This window comes from Leishmania donovani, chromosome 20 (assembly GCF_000227135.1).
Source record: "Leishmania donovani BPK282A1 complete genome, chromosome 20".
Lineage (NCBI taxonomy): Eukaryota > Euglenozoa > Kinetoplastea > Trypanosomatida > Trypanosomatidae > Leishmania > Leishmania donovani.
Window position 1 is genome coordinate 707564 of NC_018247.1, and position 22574 is coordinate 730137.

General features: G+C 59.9%; 9 protein-coding genes across 9 annotated transcripts; all 9 read right to left on the reverse strand.

The window, feature by feature from the left end:
• Nucleotides 1–719: 719 nt before the first annotated feature.
• On the reverse strand, nt 720–1931 carry LDBPK_201630 (hypothetical protein, conserved; the record flags this gene model as incomplete). Its single annotated transcript, XM_003860455.1, has 1 exon — nt 720–1931. One exon carries the CDS (start codon nt 1929–1931, stop codon nt 720–722), a length of 1212 nt encoding a protein of 403 aa, XP_003860503.1.
• Nucleotides 1932–2827: 896 nt separating this feature from the next.
• LDBPK_201640 (ribosome biogenesis protein, putative) lies at nt 2828–3778 on the reverse strand (the record flags this gene model as incomplete). The annotated part of the gene is made up of 1 exon (XM_003860456.1): nt 2828–3778. The coding sequence occupies one exon, from the start codon at nt 3776–3778 to the stop codon at nt 2828–2830; it is 951 nt and encodes a 316-aa protein (XP_003860504.1).
• Nucleotides 3779–4649: 871 nt separating this feature from the next.
• On the reverse strand, nt 4650–8489 carry LDBPK_201650 (separin, putative; the record flags this gene model as incomplete). The annotated part of the gene is made up of 1 exon (XM_003860457.1): nt 4650–8489. One exon carries the CDS (start codon nt 8487–8489, stop codon nt 4650–4652), a length of 3840 nt encoding a protein of 1279 aa, XP_003860505.1.
• A 1218-nt stretch (nt 8490–9707) lies between these two features.
• LDBPK_201660 (soluble n-ethylmaleimide sensitive factor, putative) lies at nt 9708–10556 on the reverse strand (the record flags this gene model as incomplete). The annotated part of the gene is made up of 1 exon (XM_003860458.1): nt 9708–10556. The coding sequence occupies one exon, from the start codon at nt 10554–10556 to the stop codon at nt 9708–9710; it is 849 nt and encodes a 282-aa protein (XP_003860506.1).
• Nucleotides 10557–11468: 912 nt separating this feature from the next.
• On the reverse strand, nt 11469–12293 carry LDBPK_201670 (hypothetical protein, conserved; the record flags this gene model as incomplete). Its single annotated transcript, XM_003860459.1, has 1 exon — nt 11469–12293. One exon carries the CDS (start codon nt 12291–12293, stop codon nt 11469–11471), a length of 825 nt encoding a protein of 274 aa, XP_003860507.1.
• A 603-nt stretch (nt 12294–12896) lies between these two features.
• LDBPK_201680 (hypothetical protein, conserved) lies at nt 12897–14708 on the reverse strand (the record flags this gene model as incomplete). The annotated part of the gene is made up of 1 exon (XM_003860460.1): nt 12897–14708. One exon carries the CDS (start codon nt 14706–14708, stop codon nt 12897–12899), a length of 1812 nt encoding a protein of 603 aa, XP_003860508.1.
• A 727-nt stretch (nt 14709–15435) lies between these two features.
• On the reverse strand, nt 15436–16173 carry LDBPK_201690 (hypothetical protein, conserved; the record flags this gene model as incomplete). Its single annotated transcript, XM_003860461.1, has 1 exon — nt 15436–16173. One exon carries the CDS (start codon nt 16171–16173, stop codon nt 15436–15438), a length of 738 nt encoding a protein of 245 aa, XP_003860509.1.
• A 1215-nt stretch (nt 16174–17388) lies between these two features.
• On the reverse strand, nt 17389–18645 carry LDBPK_201700 (mitochondrial RNA ligase 2; the record flags this gene model as incomplete). Its single annotated transcript, XM_003860462.1, has 1 exon — nt 17389–18645. The coding sequence occupies one exon, from the start codon at nt 18643–18645 to the stop codon at nt 17389–17391; it is 1257 nt and encodes a 418-aa protein (XP_003860510.1).
• Nucleotides 18646–19368: 723 nt separating this feature from the next.
• Nucleotides 19369–20271, reverse strand: LDBPK_201710 (hypothetical protein, conserved; the record flags this gene model as incomplete). Its single annotated transcript, XM_003860463.1, has 1 exon — nt 19369–20271. The coding sequence occupies one exon, from the start codon at nt 20269–20271 to the stop codon at nt 19369–19371; it is 903 nt and encodes a 300-aa protein (XP_003860511.1).
• Between the last annotated feature and the right edge of the window lie 2303 nt (nt 20272–22574).

Below are 22574 nucleotides of genomic sequence, written 5' to 3' on the forward strand. Positions count from 1 at the left end.
ATACATGTATTGTAGAGAGATGGCAGTGATGATGGTGGCGGAACGAGGATAGCGAGAGAGTGGGCCGAAGAGAAGGGAGACGTGAGGGGGAGAGAGGGGGGGGGGAGAGGAACAACGCAGGCGTGCGTGGGAGGGCTGGCAAGCGGATATCCGTGGGAGGGGAGAACATCACCGCCGCAGCCGCCGCATAGGGGCGAGGAGAGGGTCACCGCGGGGTAGACGTGGACAGACAGACAGAGTGCGGGTGGACGAGGGATACGTCTTGACAGACATACGGTGACGAGCAATGCAGGCGTGAGGGTCTAACGGAGAACAGCGCAGAAAGGGTTTCGAAAGGGCAAGCAAGGCACGTACGCGCAGAAACGGTGAACAGCAACAAGAGGCAGGAGAGGGGAAGGCAGGGCCTCAGGGCGGGCCGGACAAGAACAGATGAAGTGGCGAACGAGGAGAAGCGCATGAGCCACGTCAAACAAAACAGCAAAAAGCCAAGCAAGAACGAAACGGCAAGTCACAGCCCCATCACGATCTCTCGCTGCGCCCGTTCCCCTCCACACACACACACACATGGCCATCGACTCAGCGAGAGGGTCGTAGCGGACAAGGGACAGGAAGACAGGGAGGGAGGCAACGCAAGCACAATGGATGACCATACGCATGCTGGCGTGTGCCCATCTAATGGACACTTTCATCTAAGTCTATCGGAGAGTGCCGTGTGCACGCTACTCGTACATGGGCGGGTTCACCTGACTGGGGCTAGGCACAATGCGTCTACGCGGCATGTTGGCGGGAAGAGACACGGCGCCCCCCGGCGAGGAGGACACGGCTGCCGTCGCTCCTGGCGGCCCCATCGCCTCGTAGGGCGACGGGTCCACGGGAGGTGGTTGCTCGCCGTCATACACAGAAGGTGGCATCATACCCGTTTGCCCAGGTGTCGGCATCATGCCTGCCCCGAAAAGCTGCGGCGCTGGAAGGCGTGGGTCCGTCATTGCACTCGTCATCGACGGCGCTATGGGAGCGTATCCGGGGTACGCGGGACCGTAGGGGTATGGGTACGGGTACATGGGACCATTCGGCCCCATCATACTCGGCGGCAGGGCAAGGGTGTTGTTTTCACCATGCTTGTAGTCGGTGCTGTTCAGCATGTGGAGGCGGGCGTGCGCCTTCTTAGCCTCATCGATCAGCATGCGCACCTGCTCCTGCTCTGCGCGGCGACTGCGCACCCACGCCTTGTACTCTTCAATCTCCTGCGGCGTCATCACGCCGTACTTTGGCAGTGCGTTGTTCAAATACAGAATAAGGCCTACCACGTAGGTGAGGTATCCGACCCCAGCGAATACCCACAGATTGATGGTGCTGATGAAGGGCAGGTAGGAGTTCGCCGTCACCCCGCAGTGCCGAAGGTAATCCTGCAGCAGACGGGCTGGATATTGCACGGTCGCCACGATCTGCATGACATAGGCGAGCAGCAGCAGCTCCGTGGCGGAGATGATGTCCTTCCAGAGGTAAAAGTTGCGAAACTTGATGACGAACACATTAGCCTCGACCAGCATGCGGTTCAAGCCACCAACGAGGAGGGTGGCAGCGCACACGAAGATGGCGAGTCGCATCTGTATAGCTTGATCCACAAAGACGTCGTTCACGGAACTCTGGGTGAACGTCATGTCGACGGCGCTGAAGGCGTATATGTTGCGCACCGTGTTGAAGGAGCAGTCGCGTGTCTTGTACACGAGGGACGGCGTGAGCTCAAAGTCGTTCTGGACGATGATGGAGCGCGTGAAGGTGCGACTGGCACCGATCATGGTCGTGACGGTGTGGATGAGAAACGTAACAAACTGCACTGTAGTGCAGAGATCGTAGAAGGGCACGATGTTTTTCTCGATTGACAGCCGCCCCTTCTTGGGCCGCTGCTGAAGGTCACTGACAAGCTGCATTGACGGCTTCGCTGCCCTAGTGATGGGTGGGAGTGGGATGGAGTGTGGAGACGGTCGTTGGGGAGAGGGGAGCGGGTGTGTGTGAGCGACAACCGTGACCTTCTTGACGCAGGCACGACACGGAGGGAGAGAGGGCCGCGAACGCGTGTGCGCGATGGACCTCACGAGACGCAAGAGATAGAGGAGGAAGAGAGAGGGGAATGGAATGGGGAGCACGAAGGAAGGGTGGGGGTGGGCTAGGACGCCATGCACCCCTCCAAGGGCGCGCACGCTGGACTCCTCGATCTCCCGTACGCTTGGGCTTTTGCTTTATTGCCCTCTTCCCCAAGCGCTCCCCGCTGCCAGAGCACTGCTTTGTGCCAGAAGGGCGGCGGTAGAACTGCGAGTGCGGTTCTTACGCCCTCTTCGCGCGACGACTGCTGCCAAGAGACATCGCTCGCCAACGCTCGTAAGTGTACGCGCACAAGTGCGAGGGCGGCTAAGCACCCCGCGCGCAGCTTGAAAACGTTCGCGTGGTGCCCCCATTTCGGGGCATCGTGCGCCGTTCACATGGGCTGAGCTTCTCGATTCGTTTTGTTCTTCTCTTTTTGCCTGAGGCCGTGCACTGCAGTTTGAGCGGCGGTGTGCGTGTAGCCTGCGCAGGGGCGATGGCCCGCGCACAGGAAAGCAGTGGCCCACTCATCCGAAGATACGCTTCCGCACACCAACACTCGCACAGAACAGCGGATAACGTTTCGTCGACAATCGCAGGCATAGGCGCTGCCACGCCGACGCATGCGTATTGATGACGCTGCGGTTCGCTGCGTGGCTTACACGCACATGCTTATTAGACACCGGCAAAGGAGGTGAGGCGACGATGCCGCTGCCGGTTTCCAGCCCTTATCCTTCTCTTATGCTCAGTCGCGGAAGACGAGGTCGAGCGGGTCGGCGCTAGGTGCCGGATGCAGCGCCTTGTGCTTCTCGGACTTCTCTTTGATCACCTCGTTGACCTGCTGCTTCTCGAGGCGACGCAGTTTGCGGTCGCGGCGCTGCTCCGTTGGTGGCCGCGCCGTCGCGCTCTTCCACAGCACGCTTCCCTTGCAGCATCCGTTGAAGATTGCCACCGGCTCCAAGGTGAAGCGGGGCCCGATCTCCATCAGCGACGGCGGGCTCGTTGGCACGATTTGATAGTTACGCACCCAAATGTGGTTGTCAAGCCACAGGAACGACATGATGCGGTCTACAAACGGCTTTGACTTGGGGTGGTAGCGGGGCGTGTTGAAGGCCATGTGCAGCAACGACTTGGCCACACGGAGGTGCGGGTGTAGCTCAAAGTCGCGGTCGAAGTGGAGAAGCGGACGACTGTACTTGAGGCAGTTGCCCGCCATACGAATCTCGTCCGCCGTGTGCACGTTGTTTATCTGCATCTTGATGCTCGGACCGCTGGGGGCCTGTCCGATCCACAGGTAACTGACATCGTTGCGATGCGGCTCGACGAACATAACGCTATTGCATTGATGTAGTCCGCACAGCTCGATGAGGTCATCGCCAAGGGTGTTCGTGCGTCCAATCTTCGGATGTTCGCGGGAGTGCGGCATGAGGCCACGCAGGTCGAGCAGCAGGTGGCGATCCTTGCTCGTCATGCTACGGGCACCGAGAACCAGCATCTTCTGCCGGTTCGTCATCTTCTTTGTCGTCTGCGCGCGCTGCACGTGCAGCTGGCCGACCATCTCTTCCTCGCGGTTCACCATCGCCTTGGTGGAGTCCGCCATGTCAGCCGGGGGCTCCACTTGGGGCTGTGCAGCCTCAGCTGCCGGCGCCGCTTCTGCCTGTGCAGCGCGAGAGCGCTTCTTACCTGCACCTGCCATCTTGTCTGCGCGGGAGGGCGGAGGGACGTGAGAGAAGGCAGTGAGGAGGCGGCGGATGTGGCGATCGAAGAAGGGCGTCGTCTTTTTGCTACTGCTATGTGTGTAGACCCGCTGTTCTGCGTATGTTGCGTAGGACTTCGTGTGCTCGAGTTTGATGAGGCACTGCGTCTGAGATGGCCGGAGTGCAGCAGTGACATGCTGCGGTGCCAGGATAAAGGGCAGGGAAGCGAGAGAGACGGGGACGTGTTCTGAAATGTGTTGTACAGACGACGCTGAAAAGAAAACGAGACAAGTCACGATGGTGCATGTGTGAGTGTTACCCTCTCCCCTGTTGTGTGCGCACAGACGAAGACTCGCGCACCGCTGCCGCTGAGGAGCCCCACTGAGGGACTGGCGGCAGAGGTGGAGAAGCACGACCTTTATACTCCAATGACCTGCGATGACACGCACCTCGTTGCCATACATGTGAGCCCCTCGTTTGACGCCGTCAGTGCTGTTGCCTGTTCCAATGATGCATCGAAGATGGTGAGGAAAAACAAGGGGGCGAGGAAGAGGAGGAGGAGGGGGCACGAAGCGGAGACACACACGCATACGCAGACACAGAAAGAGGCACCAATTGCACATGTGCACCAGATGCTCGATGGGGCGGGATGAGCTCTACGAGAGAGAAGAGCAGCACAAACGAGCTGACGGGCAAAGCACTGATCATCACCGCCATGGCATGCAGGGGTGTGCGTGTGTGCGCGCGTTCACGCAGCACCGGTGCAGAGGGAGGGGGCGCAAGGCATGCCGGACACCCACGCACACGTACATCGCCGGGCCCATTCCTGAGGAGAGAAAGAGGAAGAGAAAGAAGCAGCGCCACTGCCCATCACGCAGCACCCTTGCTGTTGTCCTCCCTCGCAGCCGTCACGTAACAGTTCACGCCATAGAAGACGGTGGCCATGCCTGTCAGGTACTGCAGCTTGCAGGCCCGGCGCGCCACCGCCAGGCACTCCCCGACGGTTATGCCTTCGCCGTCCGCCGTCGTCTGACTGGCCACTTGGAGAAAGCGACCCGTGAGGCGGTCAATGTCAGCGTCCGTGACGTCCCACAGGCAACCCAGAACGCACGACACGCCTGCACTGAGGTATGCGAAGGGCAGGCCAAAGCAGTCGTAGAGCGCGCTGGCCTGCATGCGAGCAGAGCTGCAGCCCATCAGCAGCACCAGCGTCGGGGGTGTTCCGGCTGCAGCGGGAATCCAGTCGTACAGTGCTCCGCGAGGGGCCACGTGCTCCCCGCCCTTGTGACCAGCGTACACATACGTGTCTATGCGATCGCTCGCCGCCTCACACTGGGAGAGGAGGCGGCGCATTAGCGGCGATGTGACGGCGCTGCTGCCGTCTCGTGCCGCCGCAGTTGCTGCCTGCAGCGTTTCTCCGTAGACCACTTCCCAATGTGGGTGCTGCGTGATGAGATCCGTAAGGCTGGAGGGGCCGTGCTGCAGCGCCGCGTCATCGCGGTAGACAAGCAAGCGCTGCAGGGATACGGCCGACGCGTCGGTGCTGCAGTACTTCAGGTATTCGAGCGATGGCACGCGAGAGACGCTACGCTCTTGGCACACACCCAGAGCTTCCCAAGGCAGCGCGTGCAGCTCTCCGTCCAGCACCAGGTACACGTGCTCGCGTGAGACAAGGAGCAAGTCCGCATGGTGGTGGCGGCGCTCCTCATCATCACGCGGAGCGTTCGCGGCGGCGTCTGGGGTGAGCTCGCGGTAGTACGCGTTCAACACAGCCGGCACCATTTCTTCCACAACACCCTGCACCGACCTATCCGCCAACAGCGCCAGCCAGCATTCCTCCACGTTCGCGGGCTCGCTAGCGAGTGCACACGACAAAGAGGACTCCATCGCTGCTGCTGTGGCGGCAGTGACCAACTGCCCCAGAGCCGTGACCGCCTCGAGCAGCATCCTTTGCGCGCGCTTCACTGTCTGCATACAGCACGCGCAACTGCGTGCGTTGCGGGGGCCGTACCAGCACGTGGTCTGCCCACGAGGCGGTGTCTTATCTTTCCACAGGTACGGAGCCGCCGCAAGAACTTGCAGAGTGACGTGCTGCAAGGCCTCCACAGGAGGGCAGTGACTGGCACCGCGGAGGCGCACACACTCGCAAGCAAAACGCGCTGCCAGTGTTTGCAGCTGGCCACCGAGAGAGGAACTGGGGTAGCCGAGCAGCAGCATATGCGCCGCGCCGAGGGCATCTTGCATCGACGCTGCGACCCGGCCAATACGATCGTCAAGCTCGAACCGTTCACACCACCACGCCTCCTTGCGCCGTCGCTGTCGCTGAGCATCCGTTTCGATCGGCGCCGCGGCACCGTCGCTTGCTTGCTGGCACGCGCAGCTTGTGCTTGCGGCGAGTTCACGTGAGCCTTGGCTGTCAAGGCACCGACCCGTCTCCCCGACTGCGCTTGCGTTGCCCCGCATCAGTTGTGCTCGGTTTCGGTTCATCACGTCTGCCATCTCAGCTGCACATGACCTCAGCGCTCCCCCCACAGGGCAGCGCGCCGTTAGGCTGAGCAGCTGCTGGTCCTGCACCCGCTGCTCTCCTGAGGGACACGTGGCGCTGGTCCGAGTGCGCCGGAGCCACAGCAGCCCCTCCCCTTCACTCTGCGAGCCGGCGGGGACGTAGCAGAGCACCACAACGGTGCCCAGGGCGACAGCTGGGGATTGGGGCGTGATCTGAGCAGAGGCGGCGGTGCGAACGTTCTCTACTCTTCTGGGCGCGCAGAAACATTGAAGATGCTTCCGAGCGTCCCACGCAAGACCCGCGGTGTTCTGCCGTGGCCAGTCAACATGCCTTGAGCCGTCCGCGCCGTCCGCGTCGGAGAGCTCTGCGTCCACGTGCTCTAGGGCGGTCTTCAGACGTTGCCACCTTGCCAAGGCCGCTCCGTAGAGGCTGTCTGGAGCCGCGTAGTCTGCAGCGGAGAGGTGGGTGGTGGTGAGCACGGTGGCCAGGCGATGCACAACGCGCAGCAATACTTGGAGTTGTGTCGGGCAGGGGCAACGCGGAAGGAGGCGCCCCAGCAGAGTCACGTAGAAGCGTGCCAGCGGAGCATCGCGGGCCTGCAGTAGTGCCTCAATCAGGCGCGTGACTCCGCTAAGGATAAAGAATGGGGCAAACGGGTCCTGGAGTACCTCCGTGGCCCACTCCGCAGGGCGGTGGCGCAGAAGGGCGTCACATACCGGCCGCAGCTGCCTGACATCATCGCAAGTGGCCAGCACGTCCAGAGCCGTTGAGGAGGTGCACTGAAGCTCTTCAAGCCACTCGAAGTATGGCAGACCGCCCTCTTGTCCGTGAAGTCTTGTCAAGCTGTTCCCTGGCGTTGCAGAGGACGCGTCTGGTGTAAGACTGTCCAGGATTCGATGCAGGCGCCGCTGCCAATGCGTTCCACGATCGTCCAGCGCGCTGGCGAACCAATCCAGGAGCACACATGCCTCTGCAACGAGGCCCCAGCGAAGCGACACCGCGATTAACGGCGCCACGTATGCGCGATACGTGCTGGCAGTCGCAAAGGGCGCGATCGGTACACCCGCTTCGGCCATTCTTCGAGAGAGACGCGCCAAACACAAGAGCGGGGTCAGGGTATCTGCACTCACACACGAGGCGAGATCAACCGCCTGCGATGTGGCACTGCTACCGAGCGCGCACCGCCGCATACGGTGGACCACACGCATCAGCTCACCCAGCGAAGTGTCGAGCGGTTCGGCAAACTGTATCACGTTGGTGAAGGAGGGGGATAGCAAGGGTGGCTCCTGCGCGAAAGCGCGAGTGAGCACCGGCACGACGGAGCGACTCCACTCTGCGCTGAAGGCGGCTTGACGCGCGCGCATGTCCTCCATGACGTGTTGGCAGACGCGCAGGTGCAGTCTTGCCCACAGCTCGCTCAGTCCACTGTTCGACGGATTGCACGAGGCAAAAGCCATGGGCGTCGTCGTGTCTATGCTCGGCGGCACGACGGTGTCCAACAGCGTTACAGCGCTCATCACGCACAAGCCACTCGTGCACAATAGCGCGCGCCGCAGCACTGTACCCACCCATGCTTTGAGGAGTGCACGGCGCATCTCATCACAGCCGTCAGCCGCGGCCCAGCGCTGCAGACACCGCCACACCGTCGCTGACACCCGCCGAAACGTTTCCTCGCTCTCTGCAGTGACTTCCTGCGCTTCGGCGCAGAGCATGTGCCAGCAGAGCAGTAGCGACGTCACAACAGCGGTTGCTGTGTCACGAGCAGACGGCTCTGCTGCATTCGAAGAACACGGAGCGTTCTCCAGCGACGAAATCTCCCGTCCCACCCGTTCCACGTCTTCATCGCTGAGCGACAGAAGCAAAGCAATGCTGGTCGGTGAGGTGCAACCGTCGGCGGCTGCACGAGGCAGCGGCAACGTCACCAGCGGACACAGCCGCCACGCCGCTGCCAGCACGCGACACAGAGAGGCTGGACTGACGCTGCTCGCCACTGCCGCAGACGAGCGCATGCGCGTGTTGATCTGCGTGCGTAACGCGGACGAGAGCAATTTCGGCAGATCCCACGACGATGCGAGGGGTCGATAGCGTAAGGAGGAGAGTTGCACCGCGGCGTCGACTAGTGCCGCAACCTCGTCGGCATTGCGCAAGGTGTGGGTGATGGCATCATGGAGGGTGCGCAACAGGGCACTCTGGGATGATGTCATGCTTGTCTGAGTGCGCGCGTGCGCTTCTGTGTGCGTCACCCCATTCGCTAACACACCTGCACATGCATACGGTCCCGCACACGTGTCCGTCTCCGGCCAGCGTATGCGAAGCAAAGAATAGGCGTGTATGCGTGTATGGGTGGTCTTCGAGAAGATGTGCAGATCGCAAGAGGAGAGGCGAAGGTGTAGGCGCAAGCAGGGAGAGAGGGGAGACCGTGCGTTGAGAGTGTCGTTGCCTGTGCGCTCTGCAGATACAGGAGGACAGCGGTAAAAGCTATGACTACTAGTTCCTTGGCACGACAGCACGGGCGACCTCAGCAACTTGTGCGCTCTCTTCACCTCGCCCTGGGGAGTAGGGTCGCTAAGAAGAGAAGGGAGGAGGAGCAGCTCGGTGACCCGGCGCAAACACCCTCTCAGAGACCAAGCACACACTCGCACCTCTTTGTCTCGCCGCCACTCAGCCTATGCCCAAGGCATGAAGCGGAGGGGCCTGTTCGTGAGAATGGAAGAGAGGGTTTCACACTTCCTCTGAAGCAGCGAGACAAACAACGCCACCATAGCACTCGAGTACTCGGGGGTGCGACAGGAAAGGCTGAGAGACGACTACCAGCCACGTGCGATCTCGTTGCCTCACGCACAGACACATGCAGGCATGAGCACGCGCATGTCGGTCCCGTGACACGGACACCAACCGTCGCAGCAACTGTCCAGTGAAAACGAACAGCACGACAAGTAGCGCAGGCGGCAAACACGAAGTTCACAGCGAAATGGACGAGAGCAAGCAAACAACAGGGAGAGAGCGAACATAGGGATCGAGGCGTCGCCGCTCGCTGTTCACAGGCCACGTTGTCTCGGTGCCCTTCATCAAGCCCCGCAGTCACCGCGCACATGTCCGAAGACGGACACCCAGCGAGGCGGCTGAGACGGCAGTAGGGAGGGGGGAGGGCGCACTAGTCAGAGGGCACTTGCATATGTGAATGTGGCAGACCTGAAGATGGATGACGAGAAGAATAATGAGTGAGGAAGAGAGGTGAGGCAGACAAGAGCGATGGCGAGGTAGCAATGGCCTGCACGCGTAGGGCACAGAGAAAGAGCGTTGTCTCAAGTTAGCTAGCCGTGTTCCTCCCCCTACACGCTCTCACATCCACATAAGTGGGTGGGGATTCGCCTCTCGCACTCTCACTCTCTTGTTCCCTCTCACGTCAATCATGGATGGACTTACGTGAGGCTCTCCATGTTGTGCTTCACCACAAGCAGCACATGCGTCTTCCAGTCGTCCAGCTTTCGAATGTCCTGCAGCAGCGACACGCCGAGCTCAAACTTCTCCATGTCGTTGTCGGTGACGGCCTCCAGGATGAGCTGCAGGAACTCCGCCTCGCGCGTGTTCTTTAGGTAGATGTCGGCAGACATGTACTGCTGCAGTGCGTCGCGGCACTCCTCGCTCCTCTCGAAGCGGTTGTCGTTGTTTACCATGGCGTAGCGGCATAGCATCGCCCGTAGGAAGTAGTCCTGCGCCTGGAACTTGAGAGGGCCGCCAAGCATGTCGTTGGCGATGCGTTCGTAGTACATGAGGGCTTTGCCATACTGGTCGTTCTCGCCGCAGATCTTCCCTATCGCGATCATGCACTTCTGCGCCTGCGCCTTCTGGTCCTCGGCGTTGAAGTACTGCATGGCTTGCTCATAATATGGGATAGCGTCCATGCCGGACCCCTGTTCCTCGAGAGAGGCAGCGAACTCGAAGAGAAGCCGCGCCGCGCCGGACAGGCGGTTGTTTTCAAGCTGCAGACGCACTGCCATGTCAACCATCGTCTTGGCCTTGCCCGCGTCGATCTTCTTGTAGGCATTCGCGGCGTCGGCAAAGGCTATACCGGCGCCCGCCTTGTCGCCAAGCTTCACCGCACAGTCGCCGGCACGCGAGTAGGCCTCGCCGGCGCGCATGTAGTCCTTGTCCAGCTTGTACCGAACGCCGGCCCTGTTGAAAAGGTCGAAAGCGCCCTCGAAGTCCTTGAAGAACATCTTCTTCGTTTTCTTGTCCGCATCTGCGAACATGGAGTCGGCGGAGGACATGCTGGGCTGATGGGTGCGCAAACACACACACACACACACACACGTATTCTTACCGCCGCTGCGTAGAATATGAGGTGGTGATAGAGGGGTATCAGGGAAGGAACGACACGCACAGGTACCGGAGTCAAGGGACAGGTATGGTTTGGATCCGTGAGGGCTGTGAAATGAGGGACGCTGTGCGTAGTTGTGGTTCTCTATCGGTGCTACTACAGTTGGCAGCATGCAAGGCGGCCGGCACGCGAGACGGCGGGGCGGAGTGGAGTTTGAGGCGAGAGAGAGAAACACAGACACGGGCGAAGAACAATGTGGTACGAGGTTGAGGGGGCGAGAGGTGAGGGCAGTGAGTCACATAAAGAGGGGGCAGCAGACGTCGTGTGCTGCTGCGGTACAAAGCAGTACCCATTCATGCACATGCGCATTTAGGTGCCCAGACACGGGAGCGGAGGGAGGGGCGGGGGCAACACAGGCCTACGGGAGGCGCTGAAGTTGTTCCGCAGGCGCCAGACGGCGTGCCCGGAGAGGACAAGAGAACGAAGTCCGGATAGGATTAGAGCGTCGGCTGTGCGGGGCAGCGAACGGTGTCACAGGAAGGCGAACGAGAACGCCCGTTAGATTACCACGAGTCCGACAGAAAAGAGTGTATTAGGGGCGCTTGCGTGATACTTGTGCGCGAGAGAGCGAGTGGGCTACGAAGTGGACGGCTTCAGAAGCTGCGATGGTGGACGAGGACGAGAATAAGAATGGGGGAGGAGGAGGGCGAAGAGCAAGCCATTAGAGGCACCGTCTCACTCAAGCACATAAAAAAAATTATCCTGCACTTCGATGACCGTTTACGCAGCGCATGAGCACACACGCGCCGATGAGGAGCTGCGCTGTGATTCCGGCATCGCATCATTATCGTTGCTTATAGGTTTAGTTGTACTGAGCCGCAGGGTGCTGCTGCAGCGAGGGATTACGAGGCGGGTAGTACGGCGGGCGGGCCTGCAGGCGACTGCCCATGTGCGGGGCACCCTGACCAGGGTAGTGGCTGTGGTACATGTCACTGTACCCATCGTACTGGATGGCGCTGCTGCTGTAGCCGCTACGATAGTATGGGGTGTGGTAGGTGGGATGGTAGGGCTGCGCGTTGTACTGCCTCTCGGTGCTGTAGAAGCGCGGCACGCTGCCGAGCTCGCCGCCGTACGGCAGGGCACCCTGGTACCGAGGCATGTAGTCGTTCACTGGCGGGTTGTACACTGGCTGCGGCGGATTCCACTGGTGCTGCTGCAGATCGGAGGAGGATGTGACGGTCGGCGCAGGGGCTGCCGCGACAGGGATGGGTGGGGCAATGGCCACCGGCTTCGGCGCCGCCTCCGCTGGCTGGTGGGTCACGGCGGGCTGCAGGGTAGCGACGGGCTTCGGAGCCTCGACGGAACCTGCGAAACGAAACTCAGAAGGCGTGACCAGCTTTGCGAGGGCCTGCGGCATCGACACAGGGCCTATGGAGGTGTACACCACCTCTGGCTCGGAAGCAGGCCCAGGGGTCGGCACAGTCTCAGGAGTAGGTGTGGAGACCGCCGCCAGCACTCCTGCCGCGGCAGGAGCGGGGAGCTCCGGCTTCTTCGGCTCCACCGACACCGCCGGGCGTTTCGGCACATCGCCGTTCGTCTTTTTGTCCTCCGGCGCCACCACCGTGGCGGGAGAGGCCCTCTGCTCCTTGAGCATCGCGGCCAGATTGCGGCTCGACCACGCGGACATTCTCGTTGTGGGGCACACGCAGATGCACACGGCCGCCACACAAAGGTGAAGCTGCTCTGCGTACAACGCGCTCTTGCGTTTTTGGATTAGAGAAAGAGAGAAGACACTGCAGAGACAGTGAAGGTGGAAGGAGGGGACGCAGTGGTGGCTGACGCAGCAAAGGGCGCGTTGGGCAGCTGTGCTGTGAGTATGCTTTCGAAGCAGGAGGAGGGGGGCGGTGGTAGCTGTGAGCAGGGGTTTGTGGCCACTTCCACGACAGCGCGCGTGGGGTGCACGAGAATGTAGGCGAGAGGTAGAGAGAACGATGAGAGCAGAGAGGAAAGTGGGATGCGCAGGGACAGGTATCGAGGGAGGATGGTCAAGCGACCGCTCGTCGTTCTCCTCGCTGTGGCGGGCGGCTGGAGTGTGCGGCTGTGCGGGGAGATGCACACATGCGCAAGATGCACCAATACAAGCGCTTAGCGTTGCTTTTCACGAGGGAGCGCCTGCCTTACACACACATACGCTACGTGATCTCTCTCTTACCAGCATAAACACGCGCATATCTGTCTGCGTGCCAGTCCCTCATGCAACGCTGTGCCTTTCATTTACAGTGAGACTCCGCTACTCGACGCAGCCACCGTTAGCGTCGGCGACTGTTTCCTCCTCTTCGGCCGCGCGTTCCGCACTCACCGGCGCCGGTTTTGGTGCCGGTGCCGACTCGCTTGCAGGGCCTGCAGCGCTCTCTGGGCGACGTGTAAGCACCGCAACCATCTCCACGTGATGTGTGTGCGGGAAAAGGTCGACAGCAAAAGCTGCAGTGACCTCGAACGGTGTGCCTCGATACGCCTTGGTGCTGGGCTTCGTCAGCCCAGGGCAATCCCGCTCCAGCGCCCTCTGCTCGCAGGAAATGTATACCACACGCCGTATCGTCTCCATGCCGCGGATCCACCTCAGTACTGTACTGTTCACCCCAGCCCTGGGAGGGTCGAGGATGACCACAATGTCGCCGCGGTCCTCGGCAGGTAGGCCACTGATGACGGAGGGGAGCAGGTGCTCCACACGTCCGCAATGGAACTCCGCGTTGGTGATGCCGTTCTGCTGAGCGTTTCGCCGCGCATTCGCAACAGCCGACTCCACCAGCTCAATGCCGATAACGCGCTTCACGTGCTTCGACAGCGTCAGTCCAATCGTCCCCGTCCCACTACACAAGTCCAGCAGCGTTGTGCCCGCCGACAGCTCAGCCACCTCAGCCACCTTCATCATCATCGTTTCCATGCCTGGCGTGTTGACCTGAAAGAACGCTGTCGGGCTAAGCTCGAAGCACAGCCCCGCAAGGTATTCCGTAAGGGTGGGTGCGCCATACAGCACCTCGCGCGGCACGTCGAGAGGCAGGGAGCTGATTCCCGTGTGTGTGTGGCACTGGAGGCTCACCACGGCCGCTGTGGACAGACCAGTCGCTGCAACCAGCTTGACGCGCATCTCCTCACACGCAAAGACTTCCACGAGGCGTTGTCGCACCGCTGCCCACACGTCCGCGGTCGTGCTGGCCGCATCCGCCTCTACGTCCATCATCACCTCGCCCTTTACGTTGTGACGCACTTGCAGCTTGCGCCAGAACCCGCTGGCCTTAACCTTATTAAAGACGTCGAGACCTCCCTTCGCGACGTCTCTGAACTCCATGCACACGTCCATCAGCGCTGCGGCCACCACCTTGGCGGCAGAGTTCATCGTCACAATGTCCTTATCAGGCAGCGTGGCGGGGAGGACGGCGGCTGTTCCCTCCACGAGAGAGCCCTGCTGGAAGCCCAACGCCGGCGTGCTGCCATCTGCGCAGAACCCAAACGACAGGTTGACGTGGTTGCGGTAGCCCTCCGTTACAGGACTCGTGAGGATGCCGGCAAAGCGATCTTGGAAGGCGGCGTAGCCATACACGCCGGCGGGCAGAATTCTCCGCATCACGTTAAGACAGTGCCGCTTCTTGCGGTTCAGCTGTTCCTCCATGTGAAGGTGCTCGTACTGTGTCAGCTTACTACTCCCATCGCCGTCGTCGCCGTCGCGCCGGCGCTTCACACCACCCTTGTGGGTGAGCTCCAAGTCGCGTGGCGATACCGACGTCTCCGTCCACGGGCGGCCACGGTGGGAGATGGTCTGCAGCACGGCGGAGGCGGCCGCGCGGTCCTCAGGGGTCTTGAAGGCCATGAAGAGGTACGCATTCTTGGGATTCTTGTTGATGCGAATAAGCCCTTTGAGAAGCGGCTGCGGCGGTGCTTCGCGTTGCTCCGCTGGTAGAGCTTTCACAATGAGCTTCTTGATGGTGCCTACAGTGGAGTATGTGTCATGGGTGTCGATCTTGAGAAGGTTGGCGTTGCTGTGCTCGTGCAGCTGTACCGCACCGTGCTCCTCGGTGCTCGGAGGAGGTAGAGAGACAGACATGGCTGAGGCTGCCTTGACAAGACAGGATTGAGGAGGCCAAAGAGGGAGGGACGAATGGAAGGCTCTGAGGCGCATCAGCCGATCATGGCGATAAAGGGGCAGCGACAGGGTGCTAGAGGGCCACACAGACACAAAGCTGATCCGCCGTGCTTCCTCACGACCCCACGCGGCTGCCACAACGAGAGGTTCGCAGCGGTTCGATCGATCCATCTCTCTTCATGTCGTCGCTGTGCGCCAACAAAACACCAGCACACGCACAAATACGCGCATTCGTGTGGCCCCATTTATGTGAGAGGGGCAAAGACGGGAGGAAGGGTGGGGGGCGAGAGACTGACACACACGCATACACACCCGAGGGGAGAGACAGAAAGCGAAACGGAACGACTTGTAGTGTACGTCAGTGAGTAGTACATCTGCTGCGCCAACCCCCCCTTCCCCCCACACGCACGCCCACACAAACACCGACACTCGCAGACACGCCCTCACGGGCGTGCTGACATTCACTGTGAAGAAATTGAAAACTGACGCGGAGAGACACACCCTGCAGCGGGAGGAGGAGGAATGAGGAGACGACACTGAGGGAAGAATGGACGAGTAGTGCAGAGCGGGAGTGATACAGGGTGGGTGGGTGGGGAGGGTGGACACCTCGTTTTTCGGCCCAGCGAATGGAGGCGTATCCTTCTTGTTCTCTCCCCACCCATCCCCTCACCTTCTGCCGTGGCTGGCGTTATGTCCTCTTCGCCGCAGCCTCCACACGACTCTCGACAACCGAAGCCAAAGCGTGGATCATGAGGTCGAGCGAGTTAGCGTACTCCTCCTCCGGCACCGCGACAACGATAACGTAGTGGAATCGGCCATTGGAGTTGTAGAAAGCGCGGCACAAACCATGGGCAAGTGGCTGGCCGGGGCCTGGCGTAAAGGTGACCTCCGCCACCGCGCTGTTCAGCTGCTTGGCGAGCGTCTGGCACGTGCCCTCGTCGTCACCGGTGTCACGCGAGTGAGCGCTCGTCACCGTTCTGGCATCCACAGCACCACCGCTGCTACCATTGGCGGGTATCCTCACTTCCGCTAGCGGCGGCGGCGGGTGACCCTCGGACAGCAACTCCAGCGAGTTGTTCACCGATGCGTTGAAGCGCTTCAGGAAGACGTGCAGAAGCCGAACGCTGTCTGCCTGCTTTACGCGCTGCTTGTATGCAAAGCAGTTAAGTGAAATACCGTGCACAGCTGCACCCGACCCCTCCGCTGCCTCCGTGGGCGGTGGTGGGCTACACTGGATGGCAATGCTATTGTCGCGCAGCAGCTCCGTCACCTGCCAACTGGAGGGAATGTTGTACTGGACGTAGTAGTCCATGCGCTCGCACAAGTCCCATAGGACATCGCCTACGGTGGAGTCGATGGCCGCGTTTGTGGAGGCACTTCGGGTGGAGGGAGAGATGTCACGCAGCAGGCCAGAGGCAAAGCTCATGCCTTTGCCCAGCAGACTCTGATTTGGCTGCGTTGCCGCCGCGCCGGTCCCTGTCCAACGCGCCAGCACGCAGCTTCGAGGCACCTGTGCACGGACCTCGTCCGCCGCCCAGCGGAGCTGGCTCACAGCAGCAGCAGCCGGTGGTGTCCTAGCAGGCGACACTGACGAGCAGCGCCGAATAGCCCGCATTACTGTACGCCTGAAGAACGCGCTGACAAAGTCGTATGCAGGTGCGGTTGCACAGAAAAGAGTTGAACGCGAGTGATCGCTGACACCTCACGAGTGAGTGGAAGGGGGGAACGGGGAGGGGGCAAGTCGAAGCCGCTCTCTCTCTCTTTGCCCCACCCCTCTCTCCGCTCGCAGTGGAGATGGAAGGAGAAAGAGAGTGGCGTACGCTGCTTCCTAGACAGCTGCCAACGGTGCCTATCGATTTAGGCTCCGTTTCGTCTAAGAGAAAGAGTGGGGGGCAGAAGGGACAAGGCGTCAACTCCGTGCACTCTGCCACGCTGCTGTCTAGGTAGTGTGCCCCCCAATGGAAGGCTGTAGAGAGGAAAGACCGATGAGGGGGAGGGGGACTGATACTGCCGTGGATATATAACTATACGCGTGCGTGTGTGTGCTCATAGATGTGTGAGGGTATATGCGGACACACCGCTGCATGCGTTGAGCGGAACTCGTAAGGCGGTGCGCGTGTAAGCATTTGCGAGTGCACGAGAGAGAGAGAATGGGAAAGAGTGGGTTGGGGTGGGGAGCACGCAGACGAAAACACCAGACATGGAAGTTTGAAAAAAGAAAAAGCGTGGGCAGCCGACGAGAGAGATGAGGGGCAGGGGAGCAGCAGATGACCTCCAGCAGTGACTCCCCTCCACCTCACCTGTACGAGAGAGAGAGAGAGCTACGATGCCGATCCGCTCGCACATGGGAAAAGGCGATAGCACCTCAAACGTTTCCCATGCACCGGACGCCGCCGCGTCTTTTTCGCTGTTCGCTTTTTGTTGTCTGTGGCGTTGTTCTTGCAGAGGCATGAGAGCACGGGTTTCGCTGGTCGCTCTCACAACGCCCTTCTTCAGCAGCATGGCGCAAAGGCAGCTCAGCGCCTAGCACACGCGCCGCCAGGGAAGATGGGGATGTGCATATGGGGGAAGCAAGGGCTCCATTCACACAAACGCAGAAAGGGCAAGAGGGAGAGAGACAGTGAGTGAGCGACTGCGGCGGTCACGACTCCCCGTCTGCCTCCCTTTGCTGCCCAACGACGTCCTTCCATCTACTGGCTACGTACCTGCGCGCCTCAAAAAGAACGTAGCGGGCCATCTCGCGGCGCACGAGTAGCGGCGTGTTGACGATCTTTGCATCCGCCTCCTTCAAGAAGTCCTTCAGCGCATCCTTTGCTAGCAGCGTGGAGAGCTCTGTGGGGGTCATGGACTGCGTCTCGAACGGGCCTGTACCGATCTTGGACAAGACACTCTGGAGGCGATTCTCACACACGTGGTCGAGCAGGTGATGTGTCGCTTGGCGCACCTCGGGGTCGCGAATGACGCTCTCCATGTCCGGCAGCTGTACGCCGGAGACTTTTATGGACTGCCGCCGAACCTCCTCCAGCGCGTCTACGCGCGGTCCCTGGCGGCGATCGGTCGAGATTTCCTGGAAGGCGGTGCACTTGAACTTCATGATGGTGAGGCCCTTTGCGTCGAAGCCGGGCTCGCCGCGACGGCAGTGTTTTACAACGAGGCCCTCCGCCCAGTTCCCCTTGAGCGGGTAGTCGCCCATGCCCACCAGCGGCGGAATTGTCGTGACGAAGTTTTCCACGTCGAACGCGGCCACCTTGCTCAGCGGCCCTCGAATGATAGCCTTCGCGTAGAGAAGGCCCGAAATTTTCTCGAAGATGGCCAAGGCTTGGTCGTATGTCATGGTGCAGTACTCCTCCTCTTCGGTCCTCCGGTACTTGATGTCAAAGGCGTAGAAATGCAGGTCTGGGCAGTACTGAGGAAAGGCATTGTTCTGCACAGCCGTGATGGTGCGTGGCCTGCCGGCCACCATCACGTTCTGCCGCCGCTTCGGCACGCTCGGATGGTCGTACTTGCCACCAAAGAGCTCACCGTTGATGATTACGGTGCTGGGCGACATGCCGAGCTGTTCCGTAAGCAGTTCTCGCCCTTGCTTGACATACCTCACGAGATCAGGTATGAGGATGTGGTAGCCGAAAAAGTGCTCGTACGGTGGCATGATGCCGCTCCGCTTCGCGTACTGAATAGTCTTCCCATGCTCTGTTGAGTAGATGCCGAAGTTGGCGCCATGCACCTTCTCCGTGGCAATCCACTCATCATTGAAGAGACCCGCGTCCTTCAGTGCTTCAATGCGTCGCGAGTGGGCGTTTTCAATCTCGCTATACCGCTCGAAAAGTGCTTCTTTTTCATCCGAAAAGAGGACCAGCGAGCGACGCACGAGCCGTGTAAGCAGGCATCGCCGAAACATCTTCGCACACGCATAGAATGGCAGCTGCAGTTGGAGTGCTGATTGACCTCGCTGTGCAGGCGCTCTTGTGGTTCCACGAAGGCTGAATCCCTTTCTTCTTTCCCTTCACGTTCTGCGTTGCTCGCCGCACACGTGCAAGCCACACGGGATATACACAGCCAGAGAAAAAAGGGGAGAGATGGCAGAGCTCGGCAATGAAGGTGGCGGGGGCATGAACCACAAAGGGCCGCCCCCACGCCCATTGATCCTTGCGCGCGTGTGTGCGCGTCTGTGAGTGCGGAAGAAGCCGTCATTGTCAACACCACCACCATTAAAAAAAAAAGATGAGTTCGAGTGTGAGACATACAGACGTCTTTTCCATCCACCCTCACCGCTAGCCAGGATGGCGACTGTGGTAATGCCGCGGCAGCAGCAGTACTGCGCACAAAGCACATCACCACGCCACCTTTTGATCTTCATTTTTCTTCCTCTCTGTGGCGAAGCGTGGCGGGAGACACCAAATAACGGAAAATGCGAAGACGGTCGTGTGCGGCAGCCCGCGCCGCAACGGATTGTCTCTGTGCCTCAAGAAACGCTGCTCCTCCCTCGCCTGATACGAAGACAGCAGAGGTGAAACGTATCCGTTAATGCTTGCCAACGGCGCTTGCTCAAAAACACCAACACACACTCGCTTGCAGGAGGGCACCGGTAACCACATTGATCGACGCCACACGACGCGGAGCCTCACTCGAACGGAATCACCTTCTTTGGCTTAACCAGCGCTATCATGCTCGGGCAGCATACGTACACGTCCGCATCAGGGAAGTCGTTTAGAGGAGCCACGCGGTCTGCGTAGATGTTGAACTGTGAGGCAGCACACATGTACACGACGTCGTGGCGCACATTCGGCCTCCGCAGCCGCAGCTCGTGCGCGTGCTTCTCAATGCTCAGATAAGTCGGAATGACGTCAGGGCACACAATGTCGACAGCCGAAAGCGCATGGCTGCCCGGCTGCCGCACAATGGTCACGATGCTCGACTCCTTCAACACGTTCAGCTCATTGCACATTTCATCGACGGCAACGGCGGGAAGCGCATCTCCGTCGACAAAGGCTACAACTGCACGCGGCGTGCGCTTCGGCTTAATGCGCACCCCCGCCTGCACATCGAGCGCAGCGTCCGGGTTGTGCAGTACTTCTCCGACAATGTCCACATCATTGATATCGGCCTTGCTGAGCACGTACTCGAGTGGCATGTACGTGTTGTGATGCATGCGCGCTCGCTTCGTGCAGAACTGCTGAAGCTTCATCATGGACAATGTATACGTTTCAGTGGGCTTTGAGGAGGACGACGCGCGTTGCTCCTGAGTCTTGTCCACGTGAGTGGGCCGCACATGCCATTTGGCATGCAGCTGGCTTCCATCCTCCACACTAAGCAGCTCAGGGAATCTCAGCACTGCCTCCTTCAGCGTGACGGCACCGACCGCGGAAGGCGAAAACGACGGAAACTCATCATCCAGAAGCGCCTGCAGCTGGGACCCCGAGAGCCCAGATTTCGGCACACGCGCGGCGATGCGGCGCATCCAGTGAAGCGCGGTGGGCATCTTTCCCGCTTGCTGCAGGAGGGCTCGCGACGCTGTCAACAGCATTGTTGGACGCCGGAGATCCCTTTGAACCTCTTCGCTCCTTTCTTCGCCAGCTGACTGATAAGCGCCGCACACGATCTACAGCTTGGGTGCGCTTCTTCGTCGTTTTTCTTCACGGATCGCGACTCCGTAAAAAAAGCTCGCTGCTTGCACATGTGCCGTGAACTACTCGATAGCAATGGGAGCAGAGAGAAGAGGGAGAAGGGCGTGGTAGGTGAAGCGAGGCGTGGAACCAGGAATGACGACATTGCGTGCGGCTCGTCGGAGTGTGTGTGTGTACGACGACTTGCCACGTCCTCTCCATGCTCTCCGAGAACGAAGGCACGGGTTTCTGCCACAGACACAGACACATAGACAATATATACGATAAAAAGACAAGGAGAAAAGGACGCAGTCTGTGCGGGTCAGAGACTGCGCGGCATCTGTGAGGCAGTGAGTGTGGTGGATGCACCTGTGCTTTGATTGAAACGTACATTTATACTTGGAAACTGTGTACAACACGGGGGGGTTTAGCGGGTAACAGGCACACTTCCTTGAGAGGCTTCCTCTATACGTAGCAGGGCCGCAAGTAGAGAGAGGAGCGGCAAGGGATTCGACAGGGGTGACGCGCCTCCTGGGGAGCATTCCCCACCCCTCCCCCCGGGCAACAGACGCGGTCCATCATGGCGAAACGACGATGACTTCAAACAACTTTATATGCTGAGCGAAAAATACCTCCGTCCCAGCCATGCGCACACACACACCCTCACGCGTACATACGGAGCAGCAAAACAAGACTAACACGATGGCTAGAGAAAGAAAGAGTCTCAAGACAGCGAAAGATATATCAAGCACTTTGGCAATCCCCCCTCTCCTAATTTCCATCTGCACCCTCTTCGCAGTGACTCCGCCTGGGGCGCAAAAGGAGCATACGGACGGTAACGGATAGGTGATGGATGAGGGAAGGGTTGGAAGGGGGAGGGAGGGAGAGAGGAATGGCCAACAAAGTACGGAAGAATGACTGTCACCCACCACCTAATGATGGGGACGGTAGTGATGATGGCTCGAGAAAAAGGAATGATAAAGAGAGGGCGGGAAAGTGACGAGGGAGAGAGAGGCATTCAGGGAGGGAGGGGTGAGAGCACGATGAAAAGATGACGGTGGGTGTACATGCATGCGCATTGCCAGCCGATCAAAGCAGGTTGCTTTTTTCTCCGACACACATACCCGCACACACTCAATCCTCATGCACGTGTGCGTGCAGCACCACACCCTACCCCAGGCTAAGCGCCGCGTCTCACACTTAGCCAGATGTTACATCCCCCGCAGATCTAGCTCACCCGCAGCATTACACCACGCACACACACACACATGCACAAACATCTATGAATCCCTCTTGGCTCCACAGCGGGCGCCGCCACCGTCGGTTGCGCGGTCTGCTAGCATGCCGCGCAGTCTATAATACGCTTGCCTCATTAGCCAAGAAATACGCTGGCTCAGAGAGAGCAAGAGAACACCTGCATCAGCGACTACGAATGAAAATATCGATACATCCGACTGCGCGTACACGTCCACACATGCCTCGCGGCATAACATGTCTGCCCTCGCCCGCAGCGACAGCAACAATAAAACCCTAAAGACGCTGCGGAGAGAAACAGCCGAGGGAGGGCAGCTTCCTCGCTTGTGCGTCGCCCCACCAGGAGGGATAACACGACGGGCGCTGAGCGCGAGTGTTTAGACGCTTTGCGGTGGGCAGGGGAGAGGGGCCAAACGGACGGACGGGACGGGAGCAGAGGGATGAGGGGCGGCTGAGGCTGCGAGTAAATCGAGGGCGTTCATCCATGCTGCGCCCTTTGCTCAGCAGCTGCTCGAAGAAGAAAAGAAGTTTCTTTGCAATGTGGCGGCGGAAGATGGCCAGAGAGCCAGGGTAAGATCAAAGGGCGCGTCTAAAGGCGAACCGAAACGGAAGGGATATATATATATATATACATATATAGATTTCCATCGTGCCCGTTTCTGCCACGAACAAGTCAGGACACGTACACGCATACGCAACCACAGCTCATCTACCTCTGCCACAACGCGGCTACATCCTCGTCGTCTAGGATGAGCCGTCCCTGCCGTCGAATCGGAGCCATGCGCCTAACGGGCTCTCTTGCCATCTTCAACCGCTTCTCGTGGAAGCAAACACAGGCGCGACGATCATCTCAGAGGTCCCCATGATCCCGCGAGTAAGTTGCGGCGCTACGCTGAACTTCCTCAGCGCCGCGATGACAGCGTCGTTATCGACCCAGTCGAACGCGCGAGCGCAGTCCACAAACACCGCC